This window comes from Hemiscyllium ocellatum, chromosome 10, assembly GCF_020745735.1.
Source record: "Hemiscyllium ocellatum isolate sHemOce1 chromosome 10, sHemOce1.pat.X.cur, whole genome shotgun sequence".
NCBI lineage: Eukaryota > Metazoa > Chordata > Chondrichthyes > Orectolobiformes > Hemiscylliidae > Hemiscyllium > Hemiscyllium ocellatum.
Window position 1 is genome coordinate 40992262 of NC_083410.1, and position 16999 is coordinate 41009260.

Sequence of the window (16999 nt, forward strand, 5' to 3'; positions counted from 1 at the left end):
TAAGAGCTTATTCAATTACAATCCAGAAGATCAGTCACAGTCGATGGTCACAGCCAATGAGCCAGTGCAATCAAAGAGGATGGCAGCTCAGTGGTTCGCACTGCTGCCTCAGAGCACCATGCTCCCACTGTCCAAAGATGTGCAGGTTAGGAGGATTGACCATGTTAAACTGCCCATAGTGTTCAGGGATGTGGAGGCTAAGCAGATTAGCCATGGGAAATGTGAGCTAGGGTAGGGGACTGAGTCAGGTTGGGATGCTCTTCAAAGGGTCGGTACAGACTTGATGAGCATCTTTCTGCTATGTAGGGATTCAATGATTCTAATGGGTTGCTTGTGAGAGATGAATGATGCTTGGCAACTGCAATTTCTTACACCCTAGGGATGTATGAAGAAGCTTCTCATCCTGGGAAGGTGCACCTAGAATCAGGCCAAAATCTCTCACCCCCTCTCACCTCCCGAATGATGCTGAGCACCGTTAGTTAAAATGATGATGTGCAGGTCTGAATGTGTATCCAGCAGATATTGCTGCACCTGGATCCCCAAGGTGACTGCCACTGTTTCCATGGAGACAACCTGGTGCTCGCGTGCCGGAGACACCTCAGCAGGGAGAACCTTGGAGGACTCTGCTACACTTCACTCTAGCCTCTGGCACACCATCATGATTTTCCTGTGCCTGTCTGTGCAGATTGAGCAAGTCATTTGTAGCAGAGAGCAGGGGCATGACTTCTGTCTGGGGCTGAGAAGGTACCAGGTCTCCAGTAACCTTCTGAGTGCCAATGACAGCAGCATTTCTTCACTTACATATGTGAAAACACTGACTTATTGGAATTAATTTCACATCTTAATTGTGTCTTATTCTTACCTCAGCCAGCCGTGAATGTTTATGAACACTTTCCCCTTTATGTACAGTTGGAGCAAGCTGCTGTAGAACACCTCTGCTACTTGTGAGGGCTCTTGTCAAACGGGCAAATTTACCCCAGCCTGTAAACACATCAAGCAATTTGAAAACTTATGTTATCCAAACCAAAACTCTCCTTTAATCTTCAGGTATCAACATATTCAATTGAATTTGCCAACCTGTTTAAAAACACATGAAAAAATGTACCAAAGAAAGCAGCATTTGGGAAAATATATCCAGTTTATCACACATTTAACAGGCAATGATTTCTATTATCCCTGAAAGTCAGAATAGATATTATTTTTATGATATTTTAATTGCTATAGATTAAACAAGAAATGATAAAATCATATTAAAAATTCTAAAATTACTAATTGTGTCCTGGCATTTTTCAACACTTTCTTTCTTTTGAAAGATTAATGAAACCAGATTTGAAAGTGTTTTTTTTTATCTTAATTATATTTATTTTAATTTAACCTATTTTTCTAATGCAAGGATGTTATTACACACCTCTGGAGCAGGTGGGAATCGAACCTGGGCCTCCAGGTCCAGGAGTAAGGATACTACCACAATGCCACAAGAGGGTCCCCATATGAATTCTCAAACAGCCTAAAACAGTTTTGATACAATTTACAGTTGTTCATAATTTACATAGATGATTTAGAGTTGAGGACCAAGTGTAGTGTGTCAAAGTTCGCACATGACAGTCAAATGAGTGATAGAGCAAAGTGTACAGAGGACACTGAAAATCTGCAGAGGGATGCAGATAGGTTAAGTGAATGGGCAAGGGTCTGGCAGATGGAGTACAATTTTGTGTCATCCATTTTAGTTGGAAATAACAGCAAAACGGACTATTACTTAAACGGTGAAAAACAGCAACATGCTGCGGTGCAAAGGGACCTGGCTGTCCTTCTGCATGAATCACAAGAAGTTGGTTTGCAGGTGCAACAGGTAATTAAGAAGATAAATGGAATATTGTTCTTTATTGCTAGATAGATGGAGTTCAAAAATAGGGAGGTTATGCTGCAGCTGTGTAGGGTGCTGGTGAGGCCATACCTGGAGTGTTGTGTATAGTTTTGGTCTCCTTACTTGAGAAAGGATGTACTGGTACTGGAGAGGGTGCAGAGGAGATTTCAGAGATTTTGCTGGATTTTCTTATGAAGAGAGATTGTGTAGACTGGGATGACACTCAGTGGAATTGAGGGGGATCTTATAGAAACATATAAAATTACAAAGGCAATAGATAAGATGGAAACAGGGAGATTGTTTCCACTGTAACACCAGGGGTGGGCATAGCCTCAAATTAAGAGGCAACAGAGTTAGGACTGAATTGAGGAGGAACTTTTCTACTGAAAGGGTTGTGAAACAGTGGAATTCCCTGCCCAGTGACGCAGCTGAGAATATCTCGTTGAATATTTTAAGGCAAAGATAGACAGATTTTTGAACAAAAAGGAAATTAACGGTTATGGTGAGCAGGTGGCTAAGTGGAGCTAAGTCCATGAAAAGATCAACCATGATCTTATTGAATGGCAGAGCAGGCTACATGGGCTAAATGGCCTCCACCTGCTCCTATTTCTTATGTTCTCTTCTATTCTTATGATGCGTCGAAGGCTGAGGGGTGACCTCATATATGTTTATAAAATCATGAAGGGCATGGATAGACAAAGGCTTTTCCCTGGGGTGGGGGAGTCCAGAACTAGAGGGATTGGATTTAGGGTGAGAGGGGAAAGATATAAAAAGGACCTAAGAGGCAACCTTTTCACACAGAGGATGGTGAGTGTATGGAATAATCTGCCAGAGGAAGTGGCAGAGACTGGTATAATTGCATTATTTAAAAGGCATCTGGATGGGTATATGAATAGGAAGGGCTTAGAGGGATATGGGCTAAGTGCTGGCAAATGGGACTAGATTAGGTTGGGATATCTGGTCGACATGGACGAGTTGGACCAAAAGGTCTGTTTCCATGCTGTACATCTCTATGACTCTATAACCTCTGGGTCTGGGCCCAGCCCGCTGCCACTGCACTATGTGATGACACCAGGACAGGAAGCCAATGAAGTGATTTTGAAATCAATAGCTTGTACTGTTGTAGGAAATAATGGCAGCCAACTTGAGAACAGCAAATTTCCACAAGAAGCAATGTGGCAATGACCGATCTGTTTTTGTGATGCCGATTATGTGATGGGCCGTGTGAAAAAAGCCTTACTTTTTATGTTGGAGTGAAGGTTTGGCACATTTGCCTTCATTGGTCACAGAATTGAGTACTGGACTTGGGGTGTCATGTTGCAATTATTCAAGACATTGGTGAGGCAACTTTTGGAGTACTGCCTACAATTCAGGTTGCCCTGGTATAGGAAGGATGTTATTAAACTAAAAGGGATGCAGAAAAGATTTTATAAAGATGTTACTGAGACTGGAAGGTTTGAGTTGTAAGAAAAGGCTAGATAGGCTGGAACTTTCTTCCCTGGAGCATAGGAGGCTGAGCGATGACCTTATATAAGTTTATGAAATCATGAGGGGAATAGATAAGATGAATCGCTAAGATATTTTCCCCTGGGTAGGGGAGCCCAAAACTAGAGGGCATAGATTTAAGGTGAGAGGGGAAGATTTAATAGAGATCTGAGAGGTAACTTTTTCACACAGAAAGTCATGCAAATATGGAATGAACTGCCAGAGGAAGTGGCAGAGGTGAGTACAATCACAAAATGTAAAAGACATTTGGACAGGAGGGTTTAGAGGGATGTGGGCCAAACACAGGAAAACTAGTTGGCATAGACAGTTTGGATCAAAGGGTCTGTTTCCACGCTATATGATTCTTCAATTAGGTTACTTTGGAATTAATAACTTGTTGAGTAAAACAAACTTGTTTTAGAATTGAAAATACGAAAAGTGACAGGTAGAGAATTCAAGCCAAAGTACTAAATAATGTGATCAGAACTAGAAAAGTTGAAAAGACAAGATTTAAGCCTTGTGTCTTAATGCCCTGAGCATCCACAATAATTATAGTGGATGAATTAAACATGTAAATAGATATAAATGGCTATAATATGTTTGGGATTATGGAGATGTGGCTGCAGGATGGTAACTAAATATACAGGGGCATTCAGTTTTTAAGAAGGACAGGCAAAGAGGAAGAGGAGGTGAGAAGCAGTACTGGGTGAAAGATGAAATGAACCCAATAGTGAGGAAAGATATTAGTTCTGGTGAAGTGGAACCTGTATGGGTACAGCTAAGAAACACCAGGAGCATGAAAAGATAATGGGGATTGTATATAGACCCTCTGACAGTAATGGTAATGTTGAGGAATATATTAAACAGGAAATTACAGCTACAAGCAATTCATCTGTACAGCTGTAATTATGGATAACTTTAATCTGCATATAAATTGGGATTAGATTAGATTACTTACAGTTTGGAAACAGGCCCTTCAGCCCAACAAGTCCACACCGACCCGCCAAAGCGCAACCCACCCATACACCTACATTTACCACTTACCTAACACTACGGGCAATTTAGCATGGCCAATTCACCTGATCCGCACATCTTTGGACTCTGGGAGGAAACCGGAGCACCCGGAGGAAACCCATGCAGACACGGGGAGAACGTGCAAACTCCACACAGTCAGTCGCCTGAGTCGGGAATTGAACCCGGGTCTCTGGCGCTGTGAGGCAGCAGTGCTAACCACTGTGCCACCGTGCCACCCACGACAACCAAATCAGTAACAATACCACATAAGAGGAATTCCTGGATGGTATAGGGGATGGTTTTCTGGATCAATATGGTGAATAACTAACCAAAAGACAAGCCATCCTCGACTGGACATTGTGTAATGAGAAAGAAATAACTGGCAATTCAGCTGTGCAAGACTCAGTGGGGAACAGTGACCATAATACGATAGAATTCTTCAGTAAGCTGGAGAGGGACACAGTGATTCTCCGACTAGGGTCCTGACTCTAAATAAAGGAAACTATGATGGTATGAGGCGCCAGCTGGCCATCATAAATTGAGGAACGCTACTTAAAGGGATGATGGCGGGAAGGCAATGACAAACATTTAATGAGTGCATGGAGAAACTGTAATAATTGTCCACTTCAATCTGACAGAAAAGTACAATGGGAAAGACAACCTGGCCATGGCTATCAAGGGATATCGGGGACAGCGTGAGGTCAGAGGAAAGGGCATAAAAATTGGAAAGATTACGGAAGGTCCCTTACAATCAGGAATAGGGGAGGTTACAATGGGAAATAAAGCGGTGGCAAACCAATTAAACACATATTTCGATTCTATGTTCACAAAAGAGGATACAAATAAAGTCCTAAAAAATGTTGGGGAACACATGGTAAGGAAAGGAACTGAAATAAATCAGTATCAGTAGGGAAATGGTGCTAGTGCATTTGGTGGGAGTAAAGGTCAACAAATCTCCAACGGCCAATAATCTACATCCCAATGCTTAAGAAAATGGCCCTTGAAATAGACCATTTCAAGGGTGCATGGATAGCAATCTTTCAAGATTCTTCTGACTCTGGAACAGTTCTGACAGATTGGGGAATAACTAATATAATACTGCTATTTAAATAAAAGGAGGTTCACAGAAAACAAAGAATTATGTTCCAATTAGCCTTTCATCAACAGTGGGAAAAATATTGGTGTCCAGTATAAAACTTTTAAGAGCTTTAAACACAGTGACAGATGTCAGCATGGATTTATGAAAGGGAAATCATGCTGTACAAACCTACTGGAAATTTTCAAGGATGAGCCAGTAAAGTTTATTAGGGGGAGCCAGAGTTAATTTTGTTGGACTTTCATAAGGCTTTCGATTATGTCCCACATAAAAGATTAGCATGTAAAATTGAAGCACATGAGATTTGGGGGTAGTATGCAGACATGGGTAAAGAACTGATTGGCAGACAGAAAACTAAGAGGAGGAATAAATGGGTAATTTTCTAAGTGGCAGCATAGTACCACAGAGATAAGAACTTGGACCCCAACCATTTACAATGTATATTAATGACAGAACTAAATGTAATAGTTCCAGGTTGGGAAATGATACAAAGCTGGGTGGGATGATGTACAGCAAGGAGGATATACAGATGCATCTGTGTGATTTGCACAAGTTGAGTATGTAGGCAAATGCATGACAAAAGAATAATAATGTGGATAAATGTGAAGTTACGCACTTTGGCAGCAAAAGCAGGAAGGCAGGTTATTATTTAAATGGCAATTGGTTGGGAAAGGGGGAGGTGCAGTAAAACCTGGGTGTCCTTTTCCACCAATTGCTGAAAGTAAGCAGACAGGTGCAGCAGATTGCATAGCGAGAGGATTTGTGTAGAGGAGCAGAGAATCTTGCTAACTGATGTATGAAGCTACACTGGATCAGTTAGAACTATATTCACGGGACTTTGGATGAGCTAACAGGCCTAGATAGGGTAAACACAGGAAGGATGTTACCAATGTCCAGAGAACTCAGTACCAGGGGTCACAAAGGTTACGGATATTTCAGACTGTAATGAGGAGAAATTTGTTCACCCAGACAGTAGTGAACCTGTGGAATTTCCTGTCACAGAAAGGGGTGGAGTCCAAAACATTGAATGCTTTAAAGAAGGGAACATAGCTTTTGTAGCTATAGGGATTAAAGGGTACAGGCAAAAGGGGAAACAGGACACTGAGGTATGATGATCAGCCATGATTGTGTTGAATGGCATGGCAGGCTTGAAAGACCGAATTGTCGACTCCTGCTCCTATTTTCTATGTTTTGGTATTTGCTTCCAATAGCTGATTAAGTGAACAAACTGTTTAGGAAATAACAAATAGGAAAACAAAATTCAAAAATAATTTAATTATATGGGGGAGTAGATCGGGTATCTCTTCTTTACAAGCAGTTTGTTTTTTTTTCAGTTCAGAGCATATTGAATAGAGGAAGCCTATCTCTCAAGTCAGACTCAGTGAAAATTTTGTATGCTGGCAAGAAGGGTTTAAAAGGACTAAAGGACTTTAAAAACAGTGAGTTAAAATTCAGCGATAGCTAATTTCCTGAGGCACAGTGTTAGTTCATAGATGCAGGATGCCAGAGTAAAAGAACATATAGACCCAGGAAAGTCACAATTCAAGGTGGCTACTACTAAGATGCCAGCCAATCTTGTTTCCTATATTGAGCTGTTAGCCTAAGCCATGAGAAATTGGAGCACCACTAAAGGGATAGCCTTGCTGGAAGTAAGTGGAAAATCTAAGAATCTTCAAACTTTACATGAACATTTGAAATAGTACTCAGACCAAGTAACCAATCTTTCAATTTCTGAAAAATATCTGATGTGAGTCTTTTGGTTGTGTAAACTAACCAGCTATAGAAGAAAATCTGAGCTTTTAAATTTGCTTTATGGTGTAAGTAACAATGTTCATTGTACTTTTAATATCTTTAATAGAACTGACTAGTTAGGGTGGAAGTGTAATTGTTAGCACTGCAATGTTCTTTGATTTCTGTGACTAAAATTATATATTTTTTAAACTATGAATCTTGTGGCTTCATTCTTTTAGTAAATACTCGGCTTATCATATTTCTGAAAAAAACTTTGTCTCTACTGAGATCATAGTGGGTGACACAGTGGCATTGTGGGCGGCACGGTGGCACAGTGGTTAGCACTGCTGCCTCACAGCGCCAGAGACCTGGGTTCAATTCCCACCTCAGGCGACTGACTGTGTGGAGTTTGCACGTTCTCCCCGTGTCTGCGTGGGTTTCCTCCGGGTGCTCCGGTTTCCTCCCACAGTCCAAAGATGTTCAGGTCAGGTGAATTAGCCATGCTAAATTGCCCGTACTGTTAGGTAAGGGGTAAATGTAGGGGTATGGGTGGGTTGCGCTTTGGCGGGTCGGTGTGGACTTGTTGGGCCGAAGGACCTGTTTCCATACTGTAAGTAATCTAATCTAATCTAATATTGAATGAAAGATAAGGTGCCCTTTTCTTCTGCTTTTTCCCTATTCTGTATTGGGGCAATTTTATAAATGCTTGCTCCTGGCATAGAAGAAGGCAGATACAGGAGTCGGTGTTAAATTAGTTCCGATATTCAATTGGATCATGGCTGAATTTGCAGTTTAATTGCTTTTGATCCATATCCCTCAAGAACGTTATTTATCAAAAATCTCTTAATCTCTGTCTTGAAAATTAAAATTGACCCAACATTCTCAGTGTCTGAGAGGACGGAGTTCTATAGCTCATATCCTTTATGAGACAACACTCTTCATAATTTTACTGCTAAATAATGTCACTTTAATTTTAAGATGATGCCACAAAATAATCTGGTCATTATCACATTGCTGTTTGTGGGAACTTACTGCTCGCAATTAACTGCCTCATCTCTTACTTCATGACAAACTACACTTAAAAGGTACTTCATTAGCAGCAAATTACTTTGAGATGTCTAATGGTTATGAAAGGTGCAATATAAGTACAAGGCTTCCTAACCATATTTCAAAGATATAGATGAACATAAATTCATCTTGGGAGTGTAGTGCAAATTGAGAGATAATGAATCAAAAGTCTTACCCACTTTGGTGTAATACAGGCTGCTGATTCATCGGTGCCCTTTTTACCCAACTTATTGTAAAACAGGCTGCTTATTACACATGTCATATCACCATCCAAGATATATTTCTACTTTACTTAATCCCATTTGATACCTACGTTCACGATAATTAGCTCAAAAGGAACACATCTGAGCTACCATACTGTAATCCTATTTTCTGCTGGGCGTAAAAGAGATGCAATTAACCTTAGAACTGGATTTATCAGGAAAGTGCAGGCTAGGTGGTCTCAAATAAGTCAATGTTTGAAAAGCCTGCCCTGCAGCATATATACACTGGGGTCAGCAGTTCAAACTTTCAGCCCTCCACTGACATGAAGTCACATCGTTGTGAGTTGGCAGCCAGTCTGCTTGACCAGCAGCTAAGTAATGATCACTGCTGGAACTACATGGAGATGTCAGGAGAAAAGACACAGATATCTGTCAGGGAGGTATCAGAGGGCCTTGAGGGGGAAGCATCAGATATAGGTCAGGTATTAAAAAGCAGGCTGGGGCGGTATTGACAGATGGGGAGGGAGTTGACATCTTTTGGGTAAAGGCTGTGGATGTACAGGGTACTCTCTGTAGATGTAAGCACGCCAGCCATTCCTGTCTGAAGGATGTCTTTCAAAAACTGCCTTCACAATCTGGCCCACGCCATTATTTTATGGCAGCAGAGAAAGATTGAGGCACTTAGTTGCCAATTATTGGGCACTTAAGACCTAAGGGCAGACAGCCTAGTACGTGCCTTACGCATACCCCATATTCGGGAAACCAGTCTGAAATTGGCAGGAAGGATATGGGCTGGACAGCCAAAAAACACACTGACCATGGGACCATAAAATGCAGCTTTCATTGCTTTATCAAAGTAACAAAGCTTTATCCATTTAAGGGAAAGATTTTTTTATCCAACATCAGTTATGTTATGTTAGCATATTAAATTAAACATTTTCTTCAAGAACATTAAGAGCGATTCCTAATTTAGTTGCTGGAATTTACCTATCGGAATAGGTTGCTACAACCTTTACTCGTATTGCATATCAATACAACAATAGAACATACAGACATGAATTTATTTATTATCAGAGTATACTTTAATGTGATGTTAAACTGAATTAAGTATATTACAAAGCAAGAAAGGCCAGAAGAGTTACCTTTAGACGACTCATCTTCTATGGGTTGTTTGAACGCTGTGATATCACTGAATGTGCAAAGAAATAGTACCACCTTGTCTTGTTCATTTCGAATTGGAGCAATTTTCACAAAGAACCACACTGGTGTCCCTTTCACAAAGAAAACAATACTTATTTTAAAGATGTCAAGTAGACTTCCCATTTGTGCAATTGGACTATTTAATTAACACAATCTTTAACAAGCTAACTTATATCTAATTATGTCAATCACACAATACCCTCAAAAATGTACATCATAGTGCTGTAAACCAAAAATGCATTCTTTAGTAAGAGAGCAATCTAAAATACATCTATGACTGCTTGAAGTGCATTGGCACCAGCAGGTGGACATATACTCCTTGACATTCAACATAATTTCCTTCATGTGCTTCTTTTGCCACTCTGGTTTTTCTTTGAAATTCCTCTCTGTGCTGCTTGATGTAGTTATTAACAAATTTATTTTAATTGAGCTAACAACTGTGTCAAAGGAAATTAATTACCACAGATGGTGTGCAGATCTAAGCACAACTTTCTGAGTTTTAATCGACATCAACAATTTTCATTAAATATGAACAAAAGAAAGCCAGCTTGACAAAGTAGTAGAAGTCTCATGTATTATCAAGCTAGAAGAAAGCAATACCAGAGTCAAGGAAGACAAAGTCACGAGAAGGAAATACAAGTTAACTAAATGGAAGTTTTGATGAAGATTTCTACATTTGATCATTATTAATTTTTGCATTGTCTTCTTGTAATTCAGTCTTGCAAAATTTTATTTAAATTAAACATGTGGATGAAAAATAATAGTTGATTAAAGTGTTACAATATTGTGTTGAATAAAACTTTTGAATTGAATTAAGAGCATTTGGAATCCTCTGTCGCAGAACGCAAGTGAGGCCAAAACATTGAATGTTTTCATGAAGGAGTTAAGATACAGATCTTTGGGCCATAAGGATCAAAAGGTGTGGTGTGAAAGCCAGTACAGGATACTGAATTGGATGATTAGCCATGATCATATCAAATGGTGGAGGGCTGAATGGCCTACACTTACTCCTATTTTCTACGTTTCTATGTTTACTCTGCTACAGAATTATGTATCACAGGAAGTAGATTATCCACATGATTTGTCATATACAACCAATTAGATCTAGTTCTAAAATGTAACCTTATTTTTGTTAGAAGCATGCAGAACACAGATACTAAACAGTTAAGGTACTTTTCAAGTCAATTGTGAATCAGAGACATGTATTCATGTTTTCAACAGTGCTAAAGTACAGCTGTGAGAGCATCAGTTCCAATGGTATATTCTAAGTTAGTTCTAGACAGTTTAAAGACAGGAGTGAACTTAAAAAGGTGCAACGTTTCATGAATTGTTATTATAAAACATTTGAAAATATTAAAATGCCATGAAATCAGACCAGCAGTACTTTGGAAAATCTCCTAAAATTATGGACAAAATTCTAATTAGTGCATTCCACAATATACAACAAAACTTTCAAAGCTAATGCACTCTTCTCATCTTTGCTTTACGTTTTTAATATTCAATGTAAATTATCTTTGTAAAATTGCTCTATGGCATGAAATTGATTTGATTTGAGACTCCTTTAATTATTTAGCAAAAATACACATTATGGTGCCTGAACTAAAATGTCTAAGCTACTGGTGTACAATTTTGAATACACAGGCTATTCTCAGTGCGCGAATGGTCTAAGGCACAAAGATTGTAGACATGAAGCACATACATGATTTTGGCCAGAAACATACCACCTGCTATTTTATGTAGCAACAGGACTACATGAAACATAGTCAATCGTAGCTTGTTAGCAGCATGAGAAATCAAGTCTGAAAGAAAATTTGGTTTGGTTCTCAGGTTGGTATAGGCCAGCAAGTGAAGTTGTTAAATTCCTGAAGAAGGGCTCATGCCCGAAACGTCGACTCTCCTGCTCCTTGGATGCTGCCTGACCTGTTGCGCTTCCCCAGCAACACATTTTCAGCTCAAGTTGGTAAAGTGCTCAATTTGTTTTAATTTTGGTGAACAACAAGTTTTTTGGCCAGGGACTTATAATGACTAAAGTCTGATATGAAAATATTGTGCCAAAATGTGGCCTGCTCACACCAGTTAACATGCAGAAAGGCATTACTCAATGTTGATGCTTCTTGTACTATTAATGGTTAACATTTATTGCACTACTGACTGGCTGCACCATTGAGGACAGATAAAAGTAAATCCACCTAAAAGCAGAAATGTCCCATAAAGAAAGGTGCTTTCTGGCTACAGGCATTTAGGATGAAGTTGATGAACCATCCTAAGGGTATGAGTACACAAATACGGAGGTTCTCTGATGCTACCATGGAGGTTTTGGTGCAGGCAGTAGATATATTCCAGATATATTCTTTGTCAGCAATAGCAAGAAATTGCTGAACTTGACAATGCTAGGAGCACTATTTAATAACCTGGCACATAGAAGGTACACTACTGAAAGCCTCACTGATTATAACATCAATAAGATACACTGGACACCTTTTCCTGCAATATCTTGCCAAGTCATGGCAAACAAAATGAATTTAAGGATAATATTAGATCAAAGAGGAGTCATATAACGTTGCAAGAAGACTGAGGACTGGGAGCAATTTAAAATTCAGTAGAGGAAGACTAAGAGCTTGATTAAGAGGGGAAAGTAGAATATGACAGTAAAATTGTGTGGAACATAAAACTGAACTGTAAGAGTTCGACCCGGGTTCGATTCCCGACTCGGGCGACAGACTGTGTGGAGTTTGCACATTCTCCCCGTGTCTGCGTGGGTTTTCTCCCGGAGCTCCGGTTATCTCCCACAGTCCAAAGATGTGCGGGTCAGGTGAATTGGCCATGCTAAATTGCCCGTAGTGTTAGGTAAGGGGTAAATGTAGGGGTATGGGTGGGTTGCGCTTCGGCGGGTCGGTGTGGACTTGTTGGGCCGAAGGGCCTGGTTCCACACTGTAAGTAATCTAATCTAATCTAAACCAGTGGATGTGGTGAATTTGGATATTCCGAATTTAGTGTTCAAAATCAAAGCATACAGAATTGGTGGTAATAACTAGCATAGATTGAGAATTGGTTAGCAGACAGAAGTAGTGTAGGAGTAAATGAATCAATTTCAGGGGGAAAGATGGGAACAAGTGAGGTAACTGGACATCAATTATTCACAACATATGTATAGATGATTTTGATAATGTCATTATTTCAAGGTTGTTGATAACACAAAATTATATAGGATTGTAGATGGTGAGGATTTAAAAAAACTTCAAGACATTTAGTCAGGTTGAGTGAGTGGGCAATGGGGATCTCATTGAAACATATACAACTCTGAAAGGGTTGGCCAGACTGCATGCAGAGATGATGCGTCCCCTGTCCAGGAAATCTGATACAAGGAGGAGATAGATTATGTGGTAGGCCATTTCAGACTAAGATGAAGAGAAAATACTTCACTCGGAGGTTGGTGAATCGGTGGAATTCTTTGCAACGGAAGGCTGTGAAAGCCAAGTCGCTGAATATATTTTTTTAAAATATATCTCTAGAGACCAAAGACCCAGAGGTACAGACACACGATCCTTTATATGAAATTCTGAAATCCGCAAAGCTCCGAAATCCGAAGATTTTTTTGTGAAGTTGTTTCTGTATAACCAGGTTGTTTGATGTGCAAACAGGTGACCCAACTCCACACCCACTCAATCCACGTTACTCAGATGTGACATAGTGGTATGGTTCAGCACTGGCAGGCATCAGTTGTGTCTCAGCGCTCGTACAGTTAAACATGGGTCTGCTGTTCAGTACTTTTGTTTTATTTCACTGTGAAAATGTGATTTATTCTGAAATTCGAAAAGTTCCGAAATCTGAAAAAACAACTGGCCCCAAAGACACTGGGTAGACTGTAGTGTTCAGATAGACTATCAGCCGTGATTATGTCAAATGATGGAGCTGGCTTAATGGACCTATTCCTGAACCTATTTTCTATATTTCTATACATATGTTGGCCATACTCTATAACTAGATTTAACTACAAATCAGAAATCAATTTCTGTTAAAATGGAACTCTCTAAAACCTAAGCCTATCAATTTACTTGAATAATAATCAAAATTGAATAATCGTTATTTATAATTTTATTAATCTTGCTACTACTTGGTAATCCTTGTTCATCATTCTGGTCAACTGCATGAAATAAAGGTTCCTTATGCCTCAGATATTATTAATTTTAAGTTTATGCTAAAATAAATACTCATTAAACTTTTGGGGTAGAATTATTTTATTTGTTATTTATTGTCATTATTTATTGTCAATCACCTGGGCACAAATAGCACCACAATTACTATTACAGCAATGACTATAATCTTTGTGGTGCTTGCATAACAAGAATAATAATAATAATAAACAAGGTACTTGACAATGCTATACAAATGGAGTACTTTGCCTCATGAGGAAAGGCTAGATAGACTAGGCCTCTATCCTCTGGAATTTCGAAGAGTTAGTGGTCTTAATTGAAATAGACCCTGAGGGACTCGCCTGGGTGGACATGGAAAGGATGGTTCCACTTATGGGAGAATCTAAAACTTGGAATCATAGTTTAAAAATAAGGGGGTTGCCTATTTAAAACAGAGATGACGATTGTGAATGTTTACATTTCCCTTCTTCAAATAGCAGTGGATGCAGGATCTTTAACTATCTTAAGGCAAAGGTAGATATATTCTTGATTACCAAGGGAATGAAAGATTACTGAGATATTCTGGAATGCAGAATTGAGGTTTTAAAATCAGATCAGGCCCAATCTTATTGAATGGCAGAGCAGGCTCCAAGGTCCAGTGGCTTATCCTTGTTCTTTGTTCATATGTTCGTAAATATGACATTAAAATTGAAAAACTTTATGCATTGCACACTTTAAAAACCTCATATCATTTTCTACTTGAGTTCTCTGCCCTTTAGTGACTATTTGCCAAACTACTGCAAAATGCCATAATTTTGTCTAATATTGGGAAGACTTGGAGGCAATCCCACGCTGTCTCTGCAAGAAAGGAGATCAAACCTTGTGCTTCAGGCGTTCTCACACTTCATATTCCACCTCAACCTCTGGTGTCCTCCCCCTTTTAAATTTATAGAATACTGAATGATCACACATCAATCAACAATGGCACATTGGTATCACATTACTCATCTGGGAATAGCAATTATCCAGATTTCAAAGCAAAGATTGCGAGACTATCATTATTTCAAATAACGATATTTGTGACTCATACATGGCACAAACCCCTCTGGCAGAAGCTTTCTAATGTTAGGACAGTTGGCAGAGTCAGCCTCTTACAAGGTTTAAAAAGGCTTAAAACCCAAGTTAATTAATATGAAAATTCACTGTGGCAAGGCTACAAATTAATCAGAAGTGGATTCATCTTTCTTCCATTATTTTCTTTCCATGTAATTCGCATTTTACACCTCAAAATATTAAACTTGACTTCAGCGTGCTCAAGGCTTGTTTGCCAAGTTACTCTTGCTTTTACATATGTATCTAGAATTGCTTTCTACTGATGCAAATCTAGCTTAAACTATTCGAGGTATTTTCTAATCAGCCTGTTCAGAAATGAAATACACACTTGCAGAGCAGGTGGGATTTGAATCTCAGCCTCCTGGCTCAAAGGTAGGAACATTACCATGGCACTATAGGAGTCCTGCTTAGCCTATTATATGACCTTTCACAAACCAAATCAATGAATCATGAGTAAATTAGGTCGCACTGTACCTTGGCAGCAAAATATAAAACAAGGCATCCGCAAATTATTTTTAATGAAAGAAATGCATATTCAATATGAAACCTAACAAACTATTTTAAATGACTCTCAAGACAATATCTATATTTACACTGCAACCAAATCTAAATAACAATCTTTGTGTTACACAGAATTCTGAACAAGATATTTTTACTTACTGTTCTTTTTGTACATAAGGATTTCAAATGAGTTTATCTCGTAGTTTTCAAATGTCTGCTGTACTTTTTCAATTGTTTCTTTATCTGTTAACTCTCCAAACATGAAACTGCAAACAGAAATCAATATGACAATTATTGGTGTAAATTTTCAGTTTTTGTTTCAGATCACTGTAAACTGAATTTTATTTACAGCATTCTGATTTTGCAGCTTAATTTAGAACTCCTTGTTAATTTTTTCCTATGTCAATATTAAACACTCCATACATTATAATAATGAGCTGCATAAAACAGGATTGTATTTAACTATTGCTTGTGCTGATTCTACTAACCTCTTCTGTAGTGTTGTGGGAACGCCAGCACTTGCCAGTACCTGACCCAGGGTAAAATGCTATGCAGGACCTCTCCTGCCAAAAAAAAGGCCATTGGGAAAGATTCTTCAGCATATTGGTGAGGACAGTATCAGGCTTAATTCTGATATCTGCAGGGTTCAAGAACCTACCAGTATTTACATAAAGAATTACTATTATTCAGCTACATATAACTTATTGACCTTAAATTCTCCAGCTTAAAAAAGCAGAATACTGATCACGATTCAATCTTCCTTGAGTTTACTAGAATCAGTTACTCCAAACTCCTCATGGAAATTCCAGGCCCAAATAACTTACTCCAAAATTCCTAGATTCCATTCTTTTGTAGATTCCATTCCTGCATTCAAGAACTAATAACCTGTAAAGATTCAGCAACAATCATGTTTTCAATTTCTTCTCAGCCTTTCAAGCCAATAAATGAAAATTGCCACTTTAATAGTATGCTGCTAACAATATTAACATTGATTCAGTTCATTCTTGTTACCAGTGCTCTAACAAAGTCTTCAGTATATTTTTAAAAGATCAATAGTATTGGAACAAAATGCTAATAGTTCATTTGCAAAAGGCTTCTGGTTAAATCTGGCAATAGGTTAAATCATGGATTTTCCCCACAAAGGGCATACCTTTAAAGCAAATCCATTTTAATGATTCCAAACAATTGATGAATAGTAGACTTTTGGGTTTAAAGCTATCCATTCCACAATGACTTGCAGCATTGCTGATCACTTTGTTTCACATCTATGGGTGCATCAACTGCTCAAAAAGGCACCTTTCACACTAACAATGTTTGCTGTGGAGCTGCCTCATATAGCATTTTCCAATGAGAGCTACCCAGTTTTCCAACTTCTCTCTGTTGCCAGAAGATATAACCATTAAATGTATGGACAATACAAGTGAGGCATGTGGTGATTTTTATGAAACTTGAGAAAAGAAACTATAAACTTGCTAGATAATATTTGTTACAAATGATTACTGAGAACAGTTATTATGGCTAACCGATGGAAGATGGCCATAGCCACAAGATCTCACACAGAGGGGTCAAGTGATGGCAGTCACTCTTATGG

At 38.9% G+C, this 16999-nt stretch overlaps 1 protein-coding gene across 2 annotated transcripts in view; it reads right to left on the minus strand.

Annotated features, from left to right (window-relative positions):
- kcnh1a (potassium voltage-gated channel, subfamily H (eag-related), member 1a) overlaps positions 1-16999 on the minus strand; it is a 293068-nt gene that overhangs the window by 243198 nt on the left and 32871 nt on the right. For both annotated transcript variants that reach the window (XM_060830882.1, XM_060830881.1), the window contains exons 3-5: positions 15568-15674; positions 9604-9732; positions 863-981 (exon numbers count right to left, since the gene is read on the minus strand). In XM_060830882.1, the coding sequence (XP_060686865.1) occupies positions 863-981; positions 9604-9732; positions 15568-15674 (355 nt within the window). The remainder of the gene's footprint in view (positions 1-862; positions 982-9603; positions 9733-15567; positions 15675-16999) is intronic.